Here is a 25,887-nt window from a genome sequence, read left to right as displayed (position 1 = left end):
GTTTGTAAAAGATGAAGAAAAAATCCAATAATTAAGGAAATGGCAGTAAAGAGTTTAGGTATGTGGTACCAGACTTAAATGATGGTGAGCAGGCAGTGCAGTTTTGGAAAGTTGTTGCTGAGGGATTAGATAGAATAGATAAATCAGGGCTTCCAGGAAAGTTGAAGCTGTGGTGTCTGCAGTTTGGATCGTTTCCTTGGTTAAGATTCTGTGGCATTAATTTAAGTAATCTCTGTGTATGAGATTCCATTATCTGTTGCAGAAAAAGGGAAAGATTAGTTAGCTTTTACATTAGGAAGTGGCTAGGTGTTTCTAGATGCTTAAGTACTGTGGCACTGCATGGGAAAGGCATACTCCAGCTCCCAATATCTAGTCTAGCAGAGGAGTTTAAATGTACTAACGTAAGGCCAGAGTTCCTGTTAGCTGGGAGTAAAGATGTGGTAGTTAGTAAGGTGGTTCCAAACCCAACCAAGGGGAGGAAATGGAATCCAAGAATGGCAGCTCAGGAGGCAGAAGCAACTCTTATACATACAAAGATGGTGGGTAATGTTCAAATAGGCCGGGGAGGCTTGGGGCTTGGCAATAACAGGTCCCAAGGAGAAGAGAAAGCTAGTTGTTGAGCAGGTTTGTAGACAGGAGGAAATGTTAAGGGGTACAAAGGCAGTGGCTCAGACTAAGCAGGGACAGTGGTTGAATTGGGAAGGTGTAGAAAAGAAAAAGCTTAGTTGGAAAGAGTATGGAGGAAAGGAGTAGTAGATTTTTGATAGGGAGACCCGTTATGTTCAGGTACTGCAACTCTAAGGCATATTTTGTTAGGTTGTAAGGTTAGTCTGTCACAAGGCCGGTTTATATGGTAACATAACCAAGTATTAAGAAGCTTAGCTGCAGGTATTGAAGAGACCCTCCTCTTCTAAGGTGGTCTAAGGTGAAGAGAGTGGCTATTCAGTTTGTTCAAGAGGGGAAGAAAGTTAATAAGACAATAAGGAGGCTGGGCAGCTCAGAGGATGCTTGTGATTGGGAGATGCAGGTAGATTTAGGAGGAAACCTTGTTGTTCCCCAGAAGTAGGAGTAGAATGAGAGTCTATTCCATAGAGCTGACTGTTCCTTGGGAGGAATTAGTGGCAGAAGCATAAGAAAGGAAAAAGCTTAGGTATGTGGAGTTGGGGGCAGAAGCAGAGCAGCGAGGATGGAAAGTTGGGATCTGTTCACTGGAAGTAGGTTGTAGAGGATTTGTTGCAAAGTCTGTTGTCTCATTGTTGATGGAGTTGGGTGTAAGTGAACTGACTGTGAGGAAAATAGCGATGGAAGTGTCAGATGAGACAGTAAAGTCTAGTCAGTGGATTTGAATTAGAAGAAGCAATAGTAGCTGGGGGACCAGCAGGGGGAGCACTTAGGGTAAACAGAGTCTTGGGGTTAGGATTAGAAGTAAGGAAGAAATCCAGGATATATTTAAGTGGAGGGTGTGGCCCATGTGAACCAACCAGGTGGCCATTTTAGGTGAGTTGGCATGTATAGACTTGATTTTGCTGGCATTTTAGTGATTTTAGGACTATTTAGGTGAGTTTGTCTGCTGAATCTGCTTGGGTGTCTTGTCCTGCCTCCACCTCTGGCACCCTCTATACTTTCATTACCCCCTACCCGAACCAGGGTTTGAATCCTATTCCTACTTATCTTTACCTCTTCTATTTCTACCCCCTACCCGAACCAGGGTTTGTATCCCCACCCTGCTATAACTGGTGGGCAGTTGGTGAGAGGCTGGGGTAGCTTCTGGTTGTGGAAAAAAAAGGTGCTTGTTGTGGTGTGAGGAGCAGTGATGGCTGGCATTAGGGGAGTGACTCTGGGATGCCAGTGATCACTGTCTAGTCTCCTGGAGGTTTTTATGGGCCCAACTAGACGAAACTCTGATGAAAGGAGGTTACCACCTGATGACCCCAATGACATGTTGGTCAGCATTACTCTATATAGGGTCTATATAGGGATTATAGGGATTATGCACTAAGTCTGGTCTATTTTCTTCTGCAGCACAAGTTTTTTGTGTTTACTTTGTATTATGTGTCTATCCTAGGGATGGAAATTGTTAAGAATTTAACAATTACCATCCCTAGTCTATCCCCTGGCAATAGAAATATCACAAAAAAAAACATGAATCGTTTAATTACAGATATAATTGCAGCTATTGAGAGCCAGAAAATTTGTGTTTTATTGTCATCAGGTTTCTCCTCCTCTCCCATGAAATGTGAGCAGACTCAGAAACTCCACAGTTTACAAACAGAACTGAGCCTCGGCGTCAGCGGGGCGTCAGCAGATATTAGAGGAGAGCAACATCTCAAGGAATCGAGCTACCAGATGTTTGCGTCTCCTGAACAGCAGCTCGAGTACCTGGAATATGTAGTCAACATGGTAGATGGTCAAAAGCTGACAAACACCTCTGAGGGTGCCAGCGAGTCTGGACAGCAGCCAAGTTGCAACAGCAGAGACAAGAAACACTCAGAAGGTGAAGACGGAGAGAGATTGGACAGCATAACGGAGAAAAAGACAGAACGGGATGTGAAGAACAGGAAAGTGGGGAGGAAAATGTTGGCACCAACAAACCAGGAAAATATTGATATGTGTTGGCATGGCATGTGTTGCCATAGCAAAAGGTGCGGCTTGGATGAGTTCAAGGAATTTTTGCAAGGAACACCAGGACGGAAGCTATTTGATCTCTGGTTGGATATAGAGAGACTGAAAGCTATACAACAGAGTGAGCGGAAAAACAGGTAAATATTGCCTCGACATCATGATACAGAATTTTATTTTATGTGATTTCTTTATTTTTATTTCTTTATTTTCCTTTCTTGTTTCATGTTTTGATTAAGAATACCTTTCTAGAGCAACAAAGTCGTTTGTAAAACTAAATGAAAATAAGTGTATCAGATGCAATGTGGTGTCCGCTCTAGGTATTTGGTCCTAATGAGGAGCTGGTACCTCCTAAGTAGCAGTCAGAGAAGTTTGAATGTGGAGCTGCTTTCCAAGCTGGGACTGACTACCTCCCCCTGCTGGACAGAGGAGAAACTGCGCTCAGTTCAGCTTTGCTTAACTGAGTCTCTGCTCTGTTACTGGTGATTCCTAGTATTTATCTTAATGTTAATGACAAAAACTGCATTTGGTGAAATCATGTCTGAATAACACAACATTTACACTAACAATTCTTTATATATTTTCACGTGGTTGGTTATAAACTGCATAAGCTGTTTAAAAATGTGCTACCACTGCCCACAGGGCTCCACGCTTCTGGACATCCCAGTGTTTTGAGGAGTACTGTTACTGTTCCCTTTCAGTACAGCCCTGCCATGGCTCTACAACTCTGCCTTTCCTCCAGCTCGACACATGCTTGCCTCGGTCCCCCCATTCTGCCTGTACACAGGTAGGAAATTTGAGATATTAAACCACATTGGCTGCCTGCTATGCAGTTCTCATTGGTCTGTTTTCTTAATCAAGTTGCTTGCTTTAAGTGAGAATGAGGTAATGGGTCCAAATGGAAAAAAAAATCCAGGTAATTCTTCTATGAGGGTTTGCTCCATATCTGTTTTACATTCTTATAAATTGGTTAATCATTAGATTTTAGACAGTAAACTAGAGAAATGTATTCAACCCCTTAAGACATGAGACAGGTTTACATGTCTCCTTGAGAACTATTGATTGTTGATGGACAATTAATAATTCAGCATGTTATCATTTGCTTTCTTATAAGTTGTCTCATTCTTGCATTCCATCAGTTGCTGTCTGGCAGAGGTCAATTACTGTGCAGCAGAGGAGTGAAGCAGATGTTACAGGCTCTCTTCGTTGAGTCTCGTGCTGGGTTATACTTCACACACTTCTGTGAACAATCTGGGAATCAGGTACAAACTGCTACGAGTAGTTTCAAGGAGCACTAGCTCCTTGAAACAGCGTATACAGATGAAGGTGATGCACTACGAGGAAAGTGAGCTTTTTCAGTAATTTTTTTAAACTATGCTGTCAATAGAAGAAAATGAGTATGTCCCTGGCCTCAGATGTAACTTATAGGTGTTTTGAACACACTTACATGTAAAATATCTTCAGCTGGAAAGTATTTAATGTGTTATACCCTCTTTTTACCCTCTGTATGTGTGGAGGATTTCGTATGGTATTTAAATCTGGTCTTAAACAACGCCATCCCTCCATTTGTTCATTTTGAACTATTACTTGGTGGATTTGCCAGTGTGCTGAGATTCATTACTACGTTGACAGATCCACTTCCAGTTCAACCTCAACTTTCAAGCTCTTTCAATCACTCTTTGAAATGATGCAGAATTCTTCTGTCGAGAGTTCATTATTCCAAACGTCTGGTCTTTGCCCATATGGTCATTGTAGTTTTTTCTCTGATGTTCTTTTTGCTCTTTTATTTCTCTTATATGACTTATAATTGTTCAATCTCTTTTTGATTGTAAACAAATGCTGTTTGACACAACAGCTACAGACTTATCTGCAGAGTGGCCAGTTCTCACAACTGGTAAATGTCGGTGATTCTATTTACATAAAAATTATTCATCTCAACTAACTTGGAGATCTTCTTGAATATCTTTTTACACACCAACAGCCTTTGTCCTGAAGGCCTGAGAGAGCTCTTTAGAAATCACCCCACATTTCAATCACAAAGGGCTTTAGATCTCAGAAGTTTCTACTGTCACTTCCTTAGGAGGTTTTAATATGATATCTCATCTGGAGCAACCGATTCCAAATTTATTAAAATGTATTGATAGAAACATGGGATAACTGTGTATTTATGTTTACCACAAGGTGTCAATAGTATCAGTAATTTGCTTGTGTCCATCACTAATTTATGAGCACCGTTTTAAAGACAAACGATTGCTTTCATGTGTACATCTCTCAAAAACTAAATTTTAGTTGCACATCAATGTTGTCCATCGCACATGATGTCGTGGCTGTAAATGATTATTTGCATGTTACTGATAGTGGCCAGCAAAGAGCTGTGTTAATGTTTCCATTTTTTCCCTGTTTCAGCTGTGGGTAAATGCTGTCTACTTTTGGACAGATTTGCAGCACTACCATGAGCTATTTCACCAGGATGGACTGGACTCCTACAGAGTACAAAGAGAGGCACAGGTCAGCCCATAACACACACAGCCTTATACTGACCTTGTGAAAATAAATTGATGCCAAGAACAATTTAATCAACAAAGTTTCAGAAAATTAAGCTGTTTAAATGTAATGTAAAACAACCATCAGTCATTAAACCGTAGCGGTATCCTCCCTTTTATAAAACACACACACACCTGCCCTTGTTTTGTGCTCTGTTGGCTTACCTCGCCATTCTCTCTACTGCTCTCTACCCTCTTCACCACTCCCATTCTTTAGGGAGAAATTTAAACTCATAAAAACAAGTGAGTAAGACCCCCCCCCCCCCCACCCCCCCAGCGTTGCGCCAATCCAGTCACCCAGAACCACACTGCTTGACTACAGCAAGACCAGGGAGGATGAGCGGAGTGGTCCAGAATACCTTACAGTGAGATATATTTTCCATCAGTTAACCTTTTGGTCACCAGAGGAATGACATTTAGAAATCTTTCCATTGTGCTGTGGCCAAGCGGGTTAAAAAAGTGACATTTATGTGGTGTGATGGCAGCACTGATGAGAATTAGGATTATTATGTATGAGGGCACCAAGCAACAGTGATGATGAAAGTGATTGTGGTTTTAAGGAGAAATTTTTCTGAAGTGAAGTTTTTTTTTTCCTCTTTCCTCTACAGCTCCTTTCCTCCACTTATATTTTCAGCTATGCCACAAGGAGCATTGATGTAGATGAGGAGATCAGGAGGGACGTGTACAGCAAACTGCTGCCTGCCTTTGAGGAGCTCTTTGACGAGGTTGAGGAGCATGCACTGAGCATCCTGCTGGAGCCATGGACTCTGCTGATCAACAGAGACAAAGACGCCTTCCAGCAGGTGAACACGGTTCACTTAGAAAGTCATTGTCCTTCTGTTTCATTTGTAAGTTTTATGGTCCTTATGATCACAGAAAATGCCCTTCAAAAGGATAAACATTCCTCTTTTGACAAGCAAGAAAGTACCAAGAATGTGTATGTTTATAAATAAAAACGGTAAGTTAATGTTATGAGTCCAATATTTTTTTTCTTTACCCAAACTCTGACTCCAAAACATTTGGAAATGGATTAAAATGATAAAATGATAATCGTCATGTACTATTCAATTTAAAATTCACAGATTCACTGGAGTCATTTGGCTGGGGAAATTACTCAGTACTTCTCAGCAATTGAACAGGTGTGTGTGTACAGGTGTGTGTGCAGGAGGAGGTGCGCTGCATTGACAGCCAGGAGTTCAGGGAACTCCGGACTCTGTATGAGGAATCAGAGCGGCAGCTAAAGCAGGTCTGGTTTCTGTACGCAGCTTCAACATGTAAACAATGCAGGTGTTCAGTTAATGACACAGTTAATGAAACTATTTGGGCAGTGACCTCTTGTCAGTATTTCAATTGCTTAGGAACAATGTTGAGAATCTGTTTCAAGACTGTTTTCTGTGGCATTAACTTACTTTTAGAAATAGTGTGATACTGCTTTTTATATACTAAAAAAGACAGAATCCATGCAGCTCACAACTTGACAGTGACCTTTGAGCAGATGTGAGGATGTGTGAGGCAGGATATGATCACAGTTTAATTCACCTATACTCATATTTGACATTATTCTCTCCTTCCCCCCACTGGGTCTCTTCCACAGAGGGAGTCCTGCAGGTCTATGCCTCCATCTCCATCTATTACTACCTCAGCTCGCTTCTCAAAGGGTTCCCACGCACCCGACTCATGGTGCAGTGTGCCTCTGAATTACCACGGTTACAATTTGGAATCCTTACTTCATCAGCGTCACGAGATTGGGCACTTTATGTCCTTCCTACAGAATCAGGATGCCAGGTGACCTTACAACTTTTAACATCCAGTCCAGTTATTATTATTATTGTTTTTTTTTGCTTCTGACTATTTGTGCTTAAGTGCAGTATCCATTTGATGTGTTGGCTGGATCTGGAGCAGTACAGGAGGACTCCTCAGAAGGATAGGGCCGTAAGACAGGAGAGGTCGTCTCATATTGCTACTAAATACCTCAACAGGAAGTACTTCTTTGGCTCTGACAGTCCTGCCACAGAAAAACAACAGGACGATGTATGACAGTCAGTCGTATTATTTAAAAATCATTTCACTTTATCTGTAAATGTGCCCATGTTAGTGGAGTCATTACTGTTAACTTTTTGAGAAAGCCTTACAGAGACAGGGGTGGAATCAGTCTTTCTGGGACATGACAATCTCAATAAGGGATCTGAGTTGCAACCGGGGCTCAGCATCCAGATTTGATAAAAGGAGGCTTCTGCAGCTCTCGCACAACTCCCCATCTCTTCTGGCATCCTGCAGACTTCATGCTGACAGCTCTGAAGGCAGGGTGTTAGTGGGTATTTTGGGGATGAGACAACATGGTTAGAATTAAAATGAGAAGAAGGAGAGGAGTATGGTTTGAACTCAGAAAGACAAAAATCGGCTCCAGCAACAATGTCAGTAGGATGGAATCTGTCCTGACATTTATAGTTTGAGATTAGGTTTCTGGATCCTGGGATTACATTACTGCAGGAGGGCGGAGGGTGTAGAGTCGGGATGAGTAGATGGGACATGAAGCAGTTGAACTGATTTTCTCTTTTGGGCACCCAAAAAGGGTTACACCATAATGTTTATGACACAGAGTACATTGTTATTCTGTGTGAGATACGACTGTGGTTTCCAGTATTTTTATCTTACAAAACCTCACAGTCCTGCCAAACTCAACAACAGGCTGTATGTTCAGAATGAGTTCATCTGAACAGATTTTATTTGATGTTATCTAACAAAATCCATGTACTTGCGAGGACATGAATTCAGTTCTGGTGCAAGATCTTTCATCATTTGTCATCCTCATCTTAGAAATTAACTCAAAATAATTTGCAGAGCTGCATTTGAATGTGAATGCCAATTCTAGCGCTTCCAGCTCTGTAAGGATTGGCCCTGGCAGCTGTTGGTTCTCTTCTGTACGTGCAATGTAGAGAGACTGACAGCTTTACTGTTTTGGCCCTTCACTGCTTCAGTCACTCAGTCATCCTGTCACAGAATGGCCCTCTTTCATCTTCTGACTCCTACTCCAGTGCCGTGATTGGTTCTCATTTCAAACGCCTGTGCAAGTGTATGTGTGCATGCATGCCTACAAAATAAAATGAGAGAAAGAAAAAAGGAGATATAAGAAGGGAGACATGGCCAGATTGTTGTATGAAGACAGAAAGCAGAGAGGGGATATAAAGAGAACAGAGGGTTTGTGGGAATGATTAAGAGCACAGCAGGTGTCGGGATGTAGGGTTTCTTACAGTGGGCAGTCTTTTTTTTAGTCTCTCGTCATTTGTTCTTCATGTGGTTTTATTGAAGGAAATCTATTTACATGTGCTCAGCATCTTTGGCATTCATATCAAACGCTGTGGTTAACAGCACTCCACTGTGCCTATGTGTCCACTGCTCCTTTGCATGTTTGTAGGTGCTGCGTTTGACAGGTGGACTCGAGCGTCTGAAGTTAGAGTGTCTCTCAAACCCAGTTGTCATGGAGATCCAGGACGTCGTCAGGAATCACATTGAGGAAACGTGGCTGCCTTTGTTTCTGTCTACAGCAGAGTTCACTGAGCGACGGAAAAACAAACCTAAGGTGGACATTCTGAATCCTCAGCCATTCAAGATTTAAGACTAAAATTCAGCTTTTGCTGGTTGTATTGAAAGTCCATAGCTGTCAGATAATAACTGCCGGTAACTACATTAACTGCAAATTGCTATTGCCAGAATATTATCTGGAAAAAAAAAAGATGTATGTACACACATCAAATTGCCAAACATACTACGGGGTTGACAGTGACTACTGAGGATTGCAGTCATATGTAACTTGCTGACAACAGTAAATACTGTTTTTCTTCTGCTTTATAGATCAGCCTTTCTACGTCCAGTATATGCTACACAATATATGCATGACATCCAACATCGGACACAAAAATGGAAAAGTGTCAGACCTACAATATCTAACTCATTAGAGTTAAGCTAGGTTTGCATTCTATTCCAGCTGAATAATGGCCACAAGTGTGAGCAGAGATGAGACAACCAGACATATATTAGTGCAATGTGAGCAACTGCTAAGTGCTGTCACCGTCCTGTCGCTCTCTCGGGTTGCTTCATAAGGTGGTAACACAAACCGCAGGTTCCGCTGCTTTGAATCATTATGTTATCAAGTTTACAATGTTTGCTGACACGGATCCTCTCATTAAGTAATGACACAGTTTAGCATTACACTTTGGATGGGATGTGAGTGTAAGGGTGGAAAAGATGTTTAAGAGGTGACAAGGAGATCTGCGGAGGGAGACAGAAAGGTTAAGCGATATTTGAGAGGAGATTGGAGGAAACTAAGACAGAGGAGATTAAAGGTTAAAAAAAATTAAAATACAGAGAGTGCTTTAGTTACTGCCAAGAGCAACAGAGAACGCTTTGAAAGGTGTTCAGTGTCTCCTTTAAGTCCTAGTTTACTCAGTGTCTGACTTCTGACCCGTCATGTGTGTGTGTTTTTGTGTGGTAGCTGCAAGCAGCATACAGGCTCTCGCAGCAAATCTTCCGCCGACGCAGAGTGAGGAAAGAAGCCTGGAAGGTAAGAAGAAATCCTGTTGGGAATATAGTCAATGGAGAGAAGTAAGGCATTTCCTGGTCTGACAGCATGTGTGATTTTGTTCATGACTTGGCTTCAAGCATTGGCTTTGTCAAGCACCATTTTGGCCTTGAGGATAGTTTCTCCAAATTGGATCCAGGATAAAAAAGGTTAAAGCATCAGCATTACTGACATGTCTTTAATAGTCTTTAGAGTGTTTTCCATGCAGCTCTGTTTCCGTCCTCTCACCTCATCTACAGGCAGGGTGATTACAGGAAGGAGTTAAATTTACTACATAACTGTGACTCATCTTTAGGATCATTATGTCATCATTGGCAAATAATGTTTTTTTTTTTTTATGAAAAAGTACTAAAAAGTTATTGTGAACTCATAGGTCACAGTCTAACCCTTACTGATGCTGTTCATGAGAACACATAATTTACAGCACCATAAATATCTGCTTTCTTAAAATATTTATATGTAGGTGAAGGTCGACTAAAATATCATGGGTGTCCTGTCTTGTCTCCTTGCAGGCTGAGGGCTTGTGGATGAGTTCTTCCAAAGAGATTCTGGTGTTTCGAAGAATCCTTCTTAATCCCTCCACCTGCCAGCAGTTCCTAAACTTTGTCTCTCTAAAGGGAGGCTTCTTGGAAAATGATGTTCGCTTCTGGCTTGAGGTGCAGACGTACAAGGTAAAAAAGAAAAAATACCTAGAGGTTGATGTGCAAGCGAGTCACATGGAGCATGTACCTGCCAAAGTCCTGTGATAAAAATTAAACCTGACTTTTTCAATACAATATGTTTAACCCCAATTGTCCTGTCTGAATGGGGAAAAAAAAAAGAAATTCCAAACATTTCAGCAGGAGTGGGATCATAGAATTGCTCGTGTAATCTTACATTCCTCTCTGTCTTCCTAAATGCAGGACCTTTGTCATTCCCACAGTGATGAGGCAACCATCCAGCAAAAGATCTCCACAATCATCAGCTGTTTCATCAACTCTTCAATGCCCCCGGCTCTGCAGATAGATATCCCTTCTGATCAGGCCCAGCGTATTTTGGAGAGGCGTCACAAACTCGGCCCTTACATCTTCAGAGAAGCGCAGGTACAGTTTCACTACAGGGAGTGTTGGTATATTAGTTTCTGTTTATTAAACCTAAACTTGCATGTTTTTGTTCATGTAGATGTCGGTGTTCAGTGAACTGCTGAAGTTTTGGCTGGAGTTTCAAGAGCTTAGCAACAGCATCCAAGAGGAGCTACTCTTTCTTATACTGCAGGAGAAACGACTCAAATGCAAAGCCAGAGTACGGAGACAGAGAAGGAAAGAGGAAGATGAGAGGAGTGCACAGGTTAGGGTACAAAGATCTAAAATATGTGTACAAAATGTGTGAAAAAAGGTAAATGTAATGAGAAAAATGAAATGTAGAGTGTAAAGAAATTCTACTTCAACATGAAAATCTGGGATGGAACAATTATCTATCAAATCTATTGTTGTTTGTACAGGAGGAGCAGGAGAGACAAGAGTCATGTTTTAGAGAAGAGGAGGATGAGACAGAAGATGAAGAAACGGAACAAGAGGGAACAAGTGAAAAAAAGCAGACGCAAAGCAGAGTGCTGTTGACTCCCATGCAGCCGGTAAGAAGCTGTAATCTGGTCTTAAAGGGGAAGCATTACTTTGTAGTGTTCAGGATGTGTGTAGATTCTCAGCCATCTAAGTCATGATAATCCAAAGAGCTTCAATAGAAAGCCACTTGAAGCTCATCACTTAATTCTAACTGGATGGTAGGGAGAGACTTCCTTAGATCTAACTCAACCTAGTATTTAACCAGTAACAAAGATGGAGTACTTAACTCTTCTCTTAAATGGTCTTTTCTGTCGAGAACGTGTACATTATGGTCTTCAAAGTTATGTCCCTTCACCTTTAGAAATGACGTAAGCTGAAGGTGCTAATGATCCCATAAATGGTTATGTATTTGGGGGAATTAGAACTGAGGAAGCGTCTCAGATAAAATGGACCTTCTTTAAAAGCTTTAGGATGAAGCTGAAAATGTATCTGTAAAATATAGCAGGAAGGTAAACCAAACTTACTTTGATAACTATCTGAAAACCTAACATATTGAAATGATAACTGCACTTCAGATAAACCTAAGTACTTAATGAAGTGCACATAAGGACTTGTCAGTCCCAACCACAAACTGTAAAGGATAGACTCAATCCTCTGTTAAAGCTTTTCTCTAATTGCATTAGATTTGATGTCTGTACATTTTCCTTCAGCTCTTGTGGTCGTACTCCAAGTACATGGCAGGCCTGAAGAAAGAGGAGCTGCTGCTGAGGAGACAAAGTCAGCTGGAAACCTCTTTCTCCACAGTCTCGGGTATGCACACGACTCTTTCTCAGGCTCAATGGAACTCACATATTCAACGTTTTTGACAGGTCACTACTACTAGTCAGAGAATGTCATTTTGTTCTGATATTATCTGGCAGTCAAAGCCGTAGTGCTGTCAAATTAACACAGTCCACAGAATTGTCACTGGGCCAAACAGCCACATTGGCCAATCCGTTAATGTTCTGTGAAGGGGTATATGTTCCAGCCCAAACCAAATGAGGATACAAGGATATGAAGCATAGCAGAAATGGTGTTTTAATGGGATGATGTAGAGGAGAAACACATATGGAGATCATCACTGATTTGATCATTAAGGTGCCATATGACCCAAAGGGAGACGCAGTCCACATAATGGAGTTTTTAACGCATCAACAGTATTTAAGACATAAAAATAACCATACGAGCAGTGGCCTAACGCTGTTCTGTCTATTTTATTTTTTCTTTCTCTCCACCAGATTCCTCAACTGAATGTTGCAGTAAGCACAGCTACCGGCAGCCACCCTCCAGAACTGACAGCAAGCAGTGTAACAGACCGTAAGTAAACAATGTAGTAGATTGAAGACACACTTAAGATATTTTTGTCTCATAAACATAACACACTTTCATGTTTTACTGCAGGAGGTGTCAGAGCCTGAAACATGAAATGAGACAGAAGTATCAGAACTGATGTCACGCATCACAACTTTGGGATAAACAGACGTGTGTGACTGACACCGTTATCAGAGCACGATGACTGCAAACTGAGAACAGAGCTGCCACTGATATCTTGATGATGAGGTGGACATTTCAGGTCAGGTTGGCATTATGTAAGAGTATTTTCTGAAACCGTGACACAAACATCCACTTACACTGTCCAGTTAGCGCCAACCAGAACTGGATTTAGGTTTAAGTGCAGTAAACTGTCATGATAAAATAACCAATGACTCATAGTTTCTAGATTATTTTTAATAAGAAGTTTCTCTAGTCATATATTATAGATTTATTCAACAAAGGCATTAGACTTAAATCTCATATTGAAAATTCAGTGGTACAACAATATAAAAAGCAATGATAACACTTTTGCATCATTAGGGTTTGGCATCAACACAAGGTACAGAGAACAGTGTTATTGTCAAAAAAGTATGTTGTTTTTAGATGATGTAACATACTATCATCTAAAAACATTTTGGTCAACAGCTGGTATCTCAAGCTTCCATCAACATGTATATAATATTGCACTTTACATTGGCAGAAGACAATATGCTGAATGTAAACACAACGCTTGTTCTGCAGGGTGAACCACTGCAGACTGTTCTGACAGAAATTAAACAAATCAAAATGATCCTTGTCTGCTCTAACTATTGTCTGTCTGTTATCTTGAGGAAGTTTCACACCAAGTCCTCAGTCTAACTTTGACAAAACTCATGTTTTAGTGTTCACTATAGTACATACTCACTGAAATGTCCAAACGTACATGTGTTTCTATGATTAAAACAGATTCTAGTTCCATTCATTTTTCGTAGTTTATGAGTTCACTGTATCAGAAAATATCTTGCCAACAAATTCTCTACATCCCTAAGGCAAGAGAGGAAATGAATGTTAACATTAAAAAGTATGTTTTGCATAAATGGAAAGCTAACTTTAAGGAGACAAAGCACAGAGTGTAGGATTTCTTTTAAAGCTTACTCTAAACACTGCAAAGAAAAGTTCTGATCTTGTTACTCCTTTCAGTCTGAGAAAGCCACAGATGATTTTACAGCATCAGTGGAATCCAATGCTTAAGGCTTTGTTCTTTACTACAGTAAACTTGCTAACAAACACCTTGGCAAAGGCAGGATCCACCAAGTAGCGGTAGCACTTTGTGACAGAGGGTGGTGGCTCTGCGAGAGTTACTGGGGGTTGCAGCTGGAGGGAGGCAGGGGAGGCAGAGATATACTGGGAAGCCCGCATCACATAATCCACTAGTCGCCGATACTGCTGCTCTGACAGGCGCTCACGGAGGCCGTCAGCCTGAGGGAGGAGAGACGGGTGTTTACACAACTCTGCTTTGATGGAGCGTTAATAATTCTGTAATGCCAACTAAATACTACTGAAACTGATTTAACCTTTACTTATACATAACTTCATCAGACAGCATTACACGTGGTAACTAATCAGCAGAGTTTTTGTACATAATGTGTCCCCACTGTGCAACTCCATCACTGTCTCACCTCAGCGTCGCTCGTTACCGTCTGCTGCTGCAACGTGAGTGTGAGCTGGCTCTGGTGCTCTGGCTCCTGCTGACACTCCACCTGCACAGGACAAGAGGTTTAACATTCGCTTTACTGTCTGCACAGCAGCCCAGCTAAAGAAACGTTGACTTCTTTAATTTAGGTGGGTTACCTCTGTGATGGGAAAGGCCTGCTGCTGGGTGTCCTCACTGAGGCTGACCACGAACAGCACCTCAGAGGTAAGTAGCAGGCAGCCAGCATGCTCATGACCCGACCCACTCACGATGGTCACTTCCAGGGCCATGTGGAGCTCTGGTCGTCCCAGAGACTGCAGCATCTTCCTGCATTCACATTATAAACAAGTTAAACTGCTCATACTTAGCAACATGACTGGAAAATACAAACTTTCCACAGAGTCGGGTCTCATGCTAAATTAACACACGCATTACAGGCAACAGTCATATACACACAACTTCTGTAAGCACATAAACACACATACATAATGACAAGCCTTACATCAGGTATACACTTCCCTTATAAACAAAGGACCCAGAGAACCTCAACACACATACGAGTGGCCATTTGTTCCAGCGTACATCCTGTAATTTACATTTCCACTTGCTCTTTGTGTAGTTCTGATTACACACACGTTCAATCGGGAAATGTGTGTGTAGAGCCTGAAGTGTTCAGTCAGTGTTCTGACAGTGTTTACATTGGAGGGCAGGTGTTGCAGAGCAGATGTTGAAGAAACCATAGTGAGCACAGTTTGGGTCTGTTCAGTGTTACACTGCTCACAGTCTGACCCTTCAGTGTCTGGACTACCTGTAGTAGTAAAAATAATTGATGGAGGTCTGATGGAAACCAGTTTGACAGCTATGCAGAAAGAAAACTAAAAGGGAGCATTACTTCATCATTTTTATACATGGTAATTTTGAGGAGAAAAAAAACCTTCTCTAATGTTACAGCAGCAGTGGACAAACTGCTATTAGATGTAAATGTTTGAGAGCCAGAGAGACCAAACTGAACTACAGGAATTGATGCTTTTTGTGCAGCTCCTGAGAACGTTTTGGATACAGAGGCTTCTCATAAATCTTTGTGAACATATCAAGCATTACAGTGAGTGCAAACTTTACTCTTGGAGACACTACATGCTTAAGATAAAGTTGTTCAATTATTTATTCATTTTAAAAGACAAATGTTTGATGCCACATATCTTTAAAGAGCGAGTCTCTACCAAGTTCCAAAGCTCTAACTCCTCCAGCACACAGAGAAAGCTTTCTATTCTATTTGATGGGACTGAGAAACCTCTCCCATCAGACTCATGGGTAAATAACAAGAACAGCTCCTAGCTTGAGGCTTTGGCATAGCGCTTATAAAAACCCCTTAAAATGACTTGATGAGAACAAGGAAGGACAGACTGCCTACCATGTGTGAGATCAAAGTTAAAAAGAAAAAAAGAAAAATCCTCAAAACTTTTTTTTTTTTTTTTTTTAAAACATCAGAATTGATGAGGGGTAACGGAGAGAAAAAGAACACCAGATCCTGGACAGAAATCAAGAAAAGCACAGAGGCAGGGGCGAAAAAACACGTCTAACTTATAGACAGGGGCTGGGCAAAAGTAAAGAAGTAGTCAGCAGTGATAATGAACGACTGTGACCAGACATACCAGACATATTTCAGGTGACTGTTTGAGGCCAGAGCTGACTTTTCTTCTGTGGGCAGGTAGAGCTGTTTAGGAAGCTGCCACAGTCCTGCTCCGTGGAGGATCCCTGTTAGAACAAATACAGTCAACATCAGTGCAGGACTAACGTCCACTTAGACTTTGGTATGGATTACATTCGTGCATTTACACACCACGAGCATTACATCGACGTCATTCTAATCCAAGTATAACTACTACAGAGCGTTTCGCTCTATATTGAAAAGGATTCTGTGTGCATATGTCAAATGAGTTCAGAACCCATGTGCGTATGGTCAGTTTTCTTTCAATCCGATCCGTCAGCAGAGCAACAGCAGCAGCAAACCGGTGAAGTCATCAAGTAGTTCCAACAGAACCATAAAGAATACAGTGGGCTCCGTTAATAATGTCACTGCTGTAGTAAATTCTGTGCAGCTCTCAGTGGGTGTTTATAAAGTCTTTGTGTAGATCCATGTGTTTAATAAGAGAACAAAATAAAGTGTCGGAGAATTACAACACAGATGATCTACATGTACTGGCAAGCACTGATGAGCATATCAGAGGCAGTGTGGGGGTTAAGTGTCTTGCCCAAAGAAATGTGGACATGCGTCCATCTGGTCAAAGCACGGAGTGAGTGCCAGTGTGTACATTGGTGTGTCTTTCAGCTGCAGTAGCCTGGATATGCAAACATTTGTTTTTGTGTGCTCCAATCTGTTGAGCTCAGAGGGTCAGGCAGATCAGAGCCAGGCTCCGGGGAGGCACTGCTTTTATATGGAGTGGTTCACCTCATTGGTAGTTTATGTGCTGTAGCCAACACACACCACCCTCTGACCCACTCCCCAGCCCCATTTTCTACCCCCAATAAAACACTAAGTAACTCCAGAGAACTGAGCTGCCTGTATGTACAAGTGTTTGTGCACATAAGACTGAGCACATGTGTGTGTGTGTGTGTGTGTGTGTGTGCTCTTGTTCTTATTCTTACTCATAAGGTCCAAAAACACTATCTATGCCTGTGGGCTCCAACACGTTTTATGGGGACGAAATATTAGGCCCCAGATGTTTCAATGGATTTTTGAGGGTCAAAACTTGGGTTTTGTGGTTAGGGTTAGGCATTCAGGAGCAATGTAAAGCAAAGTAAAGGGCTAGGGAATGTATAATGCCAATGGTGAGTCACCACCAGTATTGAAAAAACCAATTGTGCGTGTGTGTCAGGGGTCTGTCAGCAGCTGTCTGTAATAAACACTTGGCTCCTGCCAGGAGCTGAGATGAGATGAGATGAGAGACGGGAACTGATTGTTCATCAAATGAACGGATTCATGATTCTGCTGACACACCAACTAAAATTCATACATATGTTTATTGTTGTATTAGACTCCTTGAAAAGTTACACTTAAGCCATATTGCTTGGGATGTGCAGAATAAATTGTTGGGAGGCCAAACTTCAAGTCACTGCTATGTGAGCAGTGCTAAGATGCTTCTATGTTTGTGATATGAAAGTGTGCATCTTAACATCTCAGATTTTATGTTCAAATCTTCTGTGTTAGATATTACTCCACAAAAGAGAGACCTGAGAACTGGTATATTTGTATGCTGCATCATGTTTTAATGGATTAAACATATTGTTTGCTTCTTGAAGGTCTTAAACTATCCCCTAACATGCAAAAAGATCTATTTACTGACGCAGCTTCAAGGGTGGCTCTAAACAAGAAAAAAAAAAGAAGCTGAATCTGCTTTACTCTGCTAAACTCACCATAGCCTGTCTGGGACACCAGTTCAGCTGCTCCCCCAATTGGCTTTGTGAAAACACCTACAATGCCTTTCCCCACCCCAGAGATCACCCCCTTGGCTTTGCTTCCAGCTGAGCTCTGCATCTCCCAGTTCCTTTGGAAGTTTTGCATGGGCTGGTCCACAATGCCTGCGATTGCTCCTGAAAAGACAAGTAAAAAAATCTTTGATGGCTTCTGTTAGAATAAAACCTTTCAAATACAACTTGCAAAATACACAGAGATTTCATAGATTAAGGGACAAAAAGAGTGAATTTTAGACCTATAATGGGAATCACAGGAATTCAGACATGCCTTTCTCATACGGAAAACATGTGAGCATTCATTTTATGGATGACTTATATGTAATCATCAGTGCATCACAGGAATCATAATCCCCTGTAACCCAGAGATATAAGCAGCTGTTGGTTTCAATGACACTATAGTATCTGTGTAGCTTTGAATCTGATTTGAGGCAGACTTGAGTTTTATTGCCCTCTTGGTGTTTATGGAGTCCCCACTGTGCTGTCTCACTGCTCTGTCTCATACCCCTCAGTGGCACCTCTTAAGTGTGTGCCGATGGATAGCAGAGGAAATGTGTGTGTGGGCAGAACACATTTCATTACATATTAGGTGACCTGATGTTGAGGCAGGGATCCTGTCTGGGATGGTTGATGAAAAGAAAAACTAAAAAATATCTGTCTGTCAATGTTTCAAAAGCCACAAATAAAAACTAATGATTGAATGAGAAGAATTTGAACCTGTGCTCATACCCACATACCTAATAAGCTAATGCCAAGTCGTGACAATCCCTGTCTCAGTCCGTCACCAAGGCTCTCTGGAAGCTGTCGCCTCCACTCCTCCTGCCTGGTGTAGTGCTCTTCATCAAGCGACAGACGGTCCATGTTCCTTGCCAGGCTTGTGGCTAAGTTAGTGATCGATGTCAGGGTGCCTAAACACACAAGTGACGTGCTGTGAACACTGCTCATCGGCGGAGAGATGAGGTAAAAGTCAAGGCTGCAAATGAATCTGATTAAAACCAGGAAAATTTGTCTGAATAATAATAATAATAATAATAATAAATAAGTGACTCCTCTAAATGAAGGCTGAGCCAGAAATTATTCCCAATGAGGTCAACCACTGGTTGAACATATGTTTTCTTCAGTTTGATTGATTTTCCGTGTAACAAGGCATAAATCTTATGTGTATGAGAAGATATAGAATATGTGCTAAATCACGGGGAGATAAATTAAAATCTGTTACATGGACTGTAGACTAATATTGTAGCCCATAAACACAGAGCAAAGACGACGAGTATTGGTGTTACCTTTGGAGATGTGTTTGACAAAAGAAGTGGTTCCTCTGGACACTCCGCTGACGAAGGCTCCGGGGCCTCGAGTCAGACCCTCATATGGCAAGCGGAAGAAGTCTGACACTCCGTTACCGATACTCCGCACAAGGCTGGCAGGACTACCAAGGATCTCCAGGGATCCAACCACCCAACCTGAGATAGAGGATCAACCATAATGCAGCATGCTGTACGGTTACATTTTTGTATTCAGAACAGTAACCTGTGTGCTCATTCAGGGGCTCATTTGCATATGAACAGTATTAATCGGTTTGTGCGTAATCAAATGTTGAGAAATTTGGCTCATACTTGAAGCTTCTTCTTATTGAGTCGTCTCAATAAATACTAGTTTATAAACTATTATGAACTGTATTGTATGTTTTCAGGAAAATCTTTCCTGGTACTTTTGGAATTGCCAGGAAAACCTATTTAAACTGATAAGCAAATATCTAAATACACTTAACTTTAAAAGAATTGCAAGGAATCTTAATTATCTAATAAAAGATGGTTTGCAGAACTAATCCCATTGTAATATTTCAGACTGCTGCCAAAAGGTTTGTATTCAACAGCAAAGAAAAGACAAACATCTGGAACCCTTGAGGAGTACTCTACATACATGCCCCTTGAGCAAACTCAGTTTCAGAGTTCTTGCCAAAAGCAATTTGAATTAATCAATCCAATTTCTTATCTTAGCAATACAAAGATTCACAAACCTTAACACACATAAATGCACTCACAGACACAGACAGGCAGACTCCTGCTTGTAATCATGCATGTGTCCCAGCGAGATTTACAACCTCCTATCATCTCACCTCTCTCATTCGACCATAGAGTCCCCTTCAGATGGCACGGCCCATTGATATTTATGCTCTGACAACTGCATCACAAAAATAAAACAGCCATTTCTAAAGAAGCCAGGCTCTGTTCTGCTCTCATTCTCTGTCAATTTGTGCTTGAGTGATGGACTCTAATGCTAGGAAACCAACTCCAGTGGGGACTAGTGGTTGTTTCTCCTTTATATGGTTTCCCAGTTGTGGTTTTGGTAAAGCCTAAAGTCCTAACAGGAGATGATGTTTACAGGGCTGAGCCTTGCAATGAAACACACGCGCATACACACAGATACACTACATTAGAATGAAAGCATTGAATAGTGAATGCTTTTTAATATCTCTAATACACGTCTTTGTGTGCCAGCACGCCTGGATTTACGGCTGTAATGTGTGAGTGGTGTTCGCATGTTAATCAGCCCAGAATGCAGCACTTCCCAGAGCCCCTGTCTCTATGATGACTCAGGGAGAGGCGGTGAGGTGACGTGTTGAAATACGAGCAGAAATGAAGGCTCTAACGAGGGACAGCGAGAAGGAAGCATCTGGCCAGAAAGGTGATTTCTGATGTAAAAATGATGGGGTTAAATCAGACCATGTGTGAGAGGCTCTGAATAGATAGGATCACAATGCAGGAGAGATACAGAGCCGTTACATGGCCTGATAGGACAGCTTAGACCTGGTGGCTGTTCACAGATTAACAATAAAGTTTTACCTTTCAACTGAGTCATGAGTCAAACCTTATGATGAAACAGTAAATTATGACAATTGAAGTAAATCTTTCTTAGCCCTTTTGTGATGCAGTATTAGCTTCCTCGAGCTCTACGGTTTCACTGCACTTTCTTCCATGAACGAATGAGACCCCAGGGTGCAATCCTCTCAAAGCTCAACTCTTGTCTTGGTGAGGAAAAAATGGTAGAATATCTCACTTGTGCACACATTGTTATTCTTCTGCCAGTGTTTGCTTTGGGTTTGCAATCCATAGGGCTGAATGAGTCATTTGGCCATTTACATCAGAAAATCGTGACATAAAGTAAAAATCTTATACAGACAGTGAGTGGCGCAAAAATAAAAAAAAGTGTGCTTCATTAACAGACTCACATAAACATGCATAGTGAGGTGTAAATGATATGGCAGAGGCTGTATACGAGACACGACACAGGAGGTTGTATGTCTCGTTCCATTTTGTACCTACCAGCTCTAAAGAGGGCTCCAGCAGCATAATGCATGGCCAGAGCATGAACCAGTTGTCTGGCTGTAGTGCAGAGCGGCCCCCTCTCAAACACGGAGAAAGACAGAGGAGTGTGATCTGAAGCGATGTACAGCTTCAGGGAGGCATGGATGCTGACCAGGAGGTTGATGGGCTGGATGGTGAGCCTCTGCAGGCGCACGGGTTGGACCAACGCCTGCACTGACTGAAGCACCTGGATGACATCACAGTGGTCATTCTTTTCTGACATATTTGGAAATATGATTTATGCTCTACCCCTGCCCTCAACAGCGAAGACATTGCTGATATAAATATTCCATAAGAACATAAACTGTAGTCATGCTGTTAGCTGTAATTAGGCTGGCACTGCTTCCCGTGTGCCAGGCAATAATAAGATCAAGATAACATCACCTAAATAAAAACTAAATATTATAAGTAGAGCACCTGTTCAGGGAGAATTGGAGCTGGTCCGAGCTCTTTGCCCCTCTTGGATTCTATTGAGGCAACAGCTCGCTCGGGGATGTAGGTGTAGAACAGGGTCTTAATGTAGTACACAAAAGTGTCCTCAAGGTAGACTCTGGCAGGCTGGAGCTGGAAGGTGACCTTAGGTAAAAAGCAGATAAAGATGTTCAAAGACCTCACATTTATTTTGAAAGAAAATAAAGACATTTGGACAGATATATAACAAGTCTCTTACATATTACAACATTTCTTGAACTACTTTCCCTCCTAAATTATGACACTTTGCTGGAGCACTTTAAAAACAAATCACAAATTGATAAAGTTGAAGAGAACATTTTCTAAAACAATTTTTCCTTGTCTAGTATATCAGCGTCATATTGGAATGTTGACAAATTAGTGGTTGGAAATGACAAAGTGGTTGCTGTGTGGCTGCTTGCATCACATTACTTTCTTACTGGTTGAGTGCAAATTTTGCTGATTGTGTCACTATGCTGTTGCCAGCCGAAGTGCATGTCATTAATACTAAGAGAACCAAGTGAGAACACGAAAGTGCAAACAAAAAGATGAAGCAATGGATTTAAACCTCCTCCACAGTAAATCTGTCCCCATCCAGGGTCATCCTCAGCTGCAGAAAACAGGAGCGTTTGAACCCTTCCAAAGCCTCAGGGGACTCAGCGGGATTGGTGTCACTGCTCCACGGACCCTCAGGTTCAACTCCTCCTCTCTGATCTTGGCACAGCAGCACGGGAAAGTGGAAACTTGCCCGGTTATACAACTGGTTGTCCACTTGCAGACTGGAGCAGTAGACCTCGATCAGAGACGTGTCAGACATCAGAGCTGAGATGGGTGCTGCACCCTCAGAAGAGTCAGCTGGCAGCTCATAGGGAAGAGAGGTGGGTGCAGGAGCCAGGCAGAGAAGCAGCTTGGTTAATGTGAGTCTCAGCAGCTCCACAGACCCAGCAGGACTGGTGATATCATCACTTAATACCATGCTGGCCTCACTCAGCAGGACTCTAAAAGACAACTCTGAGGACCTTAAGACAAAACAAAAATGAAATCATCATTGCGTAAAACTACCTGAACAACAAAGTGTGTGTTGTGTGTAAAAACTGAGTTTGGTTTTCACACATGAGCAATACGGCCACAGTTTAAAATGTTTAATGGTCCCTTTTCTGTACAAGCAAACATTTCCAACCCATATAATACTAAACTTTCAACAAGGCATGTCGATGATGACTGATTATTTGTAGAGAATAATACAAGACCAAACTCATTCATCTTGGGCTGATGTTTCAGGAATTCTGTTCCAGAACATTAACAAAGATCATTGTCTGAGGTAATTTATTTACTTTTAAATAACAAGCCATTATATCAATATCCTGTTTTGCCAAAATGACACAGCGGATATGTGTTGATGTAATGGAATAAAGTTGTAATACAGTGTTCTACAGCACGACTAGTTTCAGTCATGACAACAGAAGGTTTTATTGCCCCCCTGTGGTGAAAATGATGCCTGCCTCTTGGTGCATGGAGTATAAACAGTAATGTAAAAAGTTATCATAAACCAAACCAAAAATTAATGCAATAAAAAGCACATGGAAGTAAGGAAGAACTTCCATGTGCTAAGGAAGAACAACACGCTCAGTTGATTTCTTGTGGCTAAAATATATAAGGAGCTCTAAACAGCAGCGATAAAACTGCTGCTTGTGCACACATACCTGCTGTGTGGGTTGATTACAGCATCCATGCTGCCCTCTGGTGCCAAAGACAGAACCAGGGTTCCCTTCTCAAACGACACGTCTATGTAGAGACAGCCAAAGCCCGGCAGGAACACCACCTATGCAACAACAGAATACAGACCTCTTCTGAATCAAATAAAGACTCTCTTTGAATAGAAACTTGAATTAGAATATTTTAATCTTGAATCAACTTTGATGGGGGTAACTTTAAATTTTCAGTGTTTTGCTCAGTACTCTTTGTACGGTTCTGTGCAAGTGTGTGTGTCAAATGTGTGTCACTTTAACCTCCATCATCCACCAGGTTTAGGCTGGTCAGACACTTGTGTGACAGAATGAAGCAGATCACTGCTGAATGCCTCTCTGAGCAGTCATAACAAGTCTAGCCTTTGACCCACCCCCCTCTGCCACACAGGTCAGACCCAAACCTCACAGTAACCAGAGATACACAGCCTCTGCTTCAACCCCACCTCGATACCGCCTAGACACAACACCAAACATTACACTCACGGCTCTAACATTTCCCTAACCCCACACATCTACACTGACCAGACCAAAAATAATGGCTCTCTACTTAACTCCAGTAGACACACACAAGCGTGTGAACACAGACTAAACAAACGTTGCATTGACTGGAGACCAAGCAAACCTTATTTTCATTTCTAATGGGGTAATGAAGCAGCCATACAAAACATTTTTTTAGTCACAGTCCAAGCTTTATTTCTGCATATAAAGTTCAGTTTGGGAACAATTAAGTGAAAATTGGGGTTAAAGGGTTTCCAGTCATAATGTGTCTGGTTATTATTAGTCAGGTAATTCAATACATCGACAGATCCACTAAAACAGAGTGTCCTCTGGCTCCATCTAGCTGTTAGAGGTGTTGTTTTATTGTCACAGGAAGCTGTAATATCAAGTCGTTGCATGTGCATTGATAGCAATTAAAAGGACAAACTGAAAATACCAAAAATCTGTATGTGATAAAATTACAGAGCAGATGAGATTTTCCACATGCATTCACACTTTTACCTGCGTGCCAAGACAGTTAATGTTTAGCGGATCTGTCCAGTCAGTGGCGCTTTGGTCGGAAGTGGTTTTCAGCAGCAGCGTGGGCAGCATCTCCTTCTGCTTGCACTCAGGAAAATTGGAAAAGTGGTAATAGAGCTCATGGTGCATGGAACAGTTAGGAGGCAAAGGACGGCAGTATACCTCAGTCCTTGGAGTTTCTATAAAAGACGAAACAAAAATGTATAACAGAAAAACTGTCAGCTGACATAAAATGAGACAAAGACATAAAAAGCCAAGAGATAGATAAAAACATGGGCTGAAAGAAGGCAGCTAGAACTAATCCTTCCAACCTTTGACATTTTCTTTCAGCAGCAGTGGGACAGGACACTTGTTGTGGATCATCATGCGTGGACAGGGGTCCTCATTCAGAGTGATGTATGTCACCCCGAGGTGTTCCTGATATGTCAGCACTATGGCTCTGCAAAACACAAATAAAAATATGAATAAACAAACCCATAAATCAGTTGTTAAAAAATTGCTCATATTCAAACGCCTTCTAACCACATATAAAAATCAGCTCACAAACCCATCCACCTATCAAACATCTAATTACTGCGATGTCCATTAGCAACTCTGAGATGCAGCCATGGGCAGAACCTGAACTGAGGCCAGACAGTAACACATTGTTACTCTGTGTATATTTTGGTTTATGTCTAGGTACTGATTACATATGATGGTGGTCATGTGTTGTCATGTTGGCCAAACAAAACCACAACACAAGGGTACAACAGTAAACAATCTTGACATTCACCTGCAAAAAGTAAAAAAAAAAGGAGGAGGAGAAAAGAAGCAAGAAAAAGGCAGACAAGAGAAAAAGATCAATTGTACAAGACAAGTAGAGAGACTGACAGTGGAAATGTTGAGAGTACTTCTTTTTCTGCTTCATATCCAGAGTTTAACAAAGTGTGACTAGCTGTAGTGATTCCTAGCTTTATGTCCAGAGCCAGCAAGGGTTTAGTGGCCTACTGTAAATGGACTGTCACATCCAGCAAACCACAAATGTTCTGCTTCACCCACCTGCTGCAGAGGCCACCCCCTGAGTCCTGATCCCCAGGGACTGACACACTCTGCCTGGGGAAGTCTGTGCAGATGGGAGCAGGGAGGCTCCAGGCTGTAGTTCCAACTCCAACAACAGGCTTTGGAAATGAGCTGAAAAGCATGTGTCTGAGTGGCAATGGGAACTCCACCTTCTCCTGGACACTGGCTTGGAGGAGGTCCCAGCATGGCACAGAACACGGCTTGGCCAGAGATAACTCATAAGAGGGAGGGAGGGTGAACATGGTGCTCTCCAGTATCTCACAGGCCTGGTAAGAGGAAAAGCATATAAACCCAATGAAAATAGAGAAGACAGAAAATTATAGACAGTAAAGACAAAGACGGACTATGATGAAATTTCATTGATGACGGAGGAAGAAACAGAAAAAAGACAAAAGAGGTTTGATAGAAAACAAGAGATAAACAAAGTGAAGGTGTGGCGAACACACATATGCATAAACATACGCATAAAA

At 41.7% G+C, this 25,887-nt stretch overlaps 2 protein-coding genes across 2 annotated transcripts in view; one reads left to right on the top strand and one right to left on the bottom strand.

The window, feature by feature from the left end:
* The first annotated feature begins 1,186 nt into the window (after positions 1 to 1,186).
* Positions 1,187 to 13,207, top strand: LOC140316989 (regulator of G-protein signaling 22). Its single transcript, XM_072395069.1, has 19 exons — positions 1,187 to 1,214; positions 2,213 to 2,759; positions 2,940 to 3,101; positions 3,262 to 3,406; positions 3,759 to 3,881; positions 5,026 to 5,127; positions 5,771 to 5,965; positions 6,316 to 6,408; positions 6,757 to 6,947; positions 7,031 to 7,193; positions 8,578 to 8,742; positions 9,655 to 9,723; positions 10,254 to 10,412; positions 10,644 to 10,823; positions 10,903 to 11,067; positions 11,222 to 11,353; positions 11,993 to 12,092; positions 12,560 to 12,638; positions 12,723 to 13,207. The coding sequence occupies exons 1-19, from the start codon at positions 1,187 to 1,189 to the stop codon at positions 12,769 to 12,771; spliced, it is 2,847 nt and encodes a 948-aa protein (XP_072251170.1). The 3' UTR covers positions 12,772 to 13,207.
* Positions 13,029 to 25,887, bottom strand: part of LOC140316988 (intermembrane lipid transfer protein VPS13B-like) — a 292,443-nt gene continuing 279,584 nt past the window's right edge. Inside the window, exons 54-67 of the mRNA XM_072395068.1 lie at positions 25,397 to 25,683; positions 24,670 to 24,797; positions 24,341 to 24,537; positions 23,297 to 23,415; positions 22,162 to 22,612; positions 21,561 to 21,719; positions 21,102 to 21,330; positions 19,062 to 19,238; positions 18,516 to 18,686; positions 17,722 to 17,898; positions 15,960 to 16,062; positions 14,466 to 14,634; positions 14,294 to 14,374; positions 13,029 to 14,093 (exon numbers count right to left, since the gene is read on the bottom strand). Coding sequence (XP_072251169.1) covers positions 13,845 to 14,093; positions 14,294 to 14,374; positions 14,466 to 14,634; positions 15,960 to 16,062; positions 17,722 to 17,898; positions 18,516 to 18,686; positions 19,062 to 19,238; positions 21,102 to 21,330; positions 21,561 to 21,719; positions 22,162 to 22,612; positions 23,297 to 23,415; positions 24,341 to 24,537; positions 24,670 to 24,797; positions 25,397 to 25,683 — 2,697 coding nt within the window. The 3' untranslated portion in view covers positions 13,029 to 13,844. The remainder of the gene's footprint in view (positions 14,094 to 14,293; positions 14,375 to 14,465; positions 14,635 to 15,959; positions 16,063 to 17,721; positions 17,899 to 18,515; positions 18,687 to 19,061; positions 19,239 to 21,101; positions 21,331 to 21,560; positions 21,720 to 22,161; positions 22,613 to 23,296; positions 23,416 to 24,340; positions 24,538 to 24,669; positions 24,798 to 25,396; positions 25,684 to 25,887) is intronic.

Source organism: Leuresthes tenuis, unplaced genomic scaffold, assembly GCF_036924035.1.
Source record: "Leuresthes tenuis unplaced genomic scaffold, fLeuTen1.0.hap1 SCAF_10, whole genome shotgun sequence".
Classification (NCBI taxonomy): Eukaryota; Metazoa; Chordata; class Actinopteri; order Atheriniformes; family Atherinopsidae; genus Leuresthes; species Leuresthes tenuis.
Note: the sequence above shows the minus strand (reverse complement) of the source record. Positions and strands in the feature narration are given on the sequence as shown.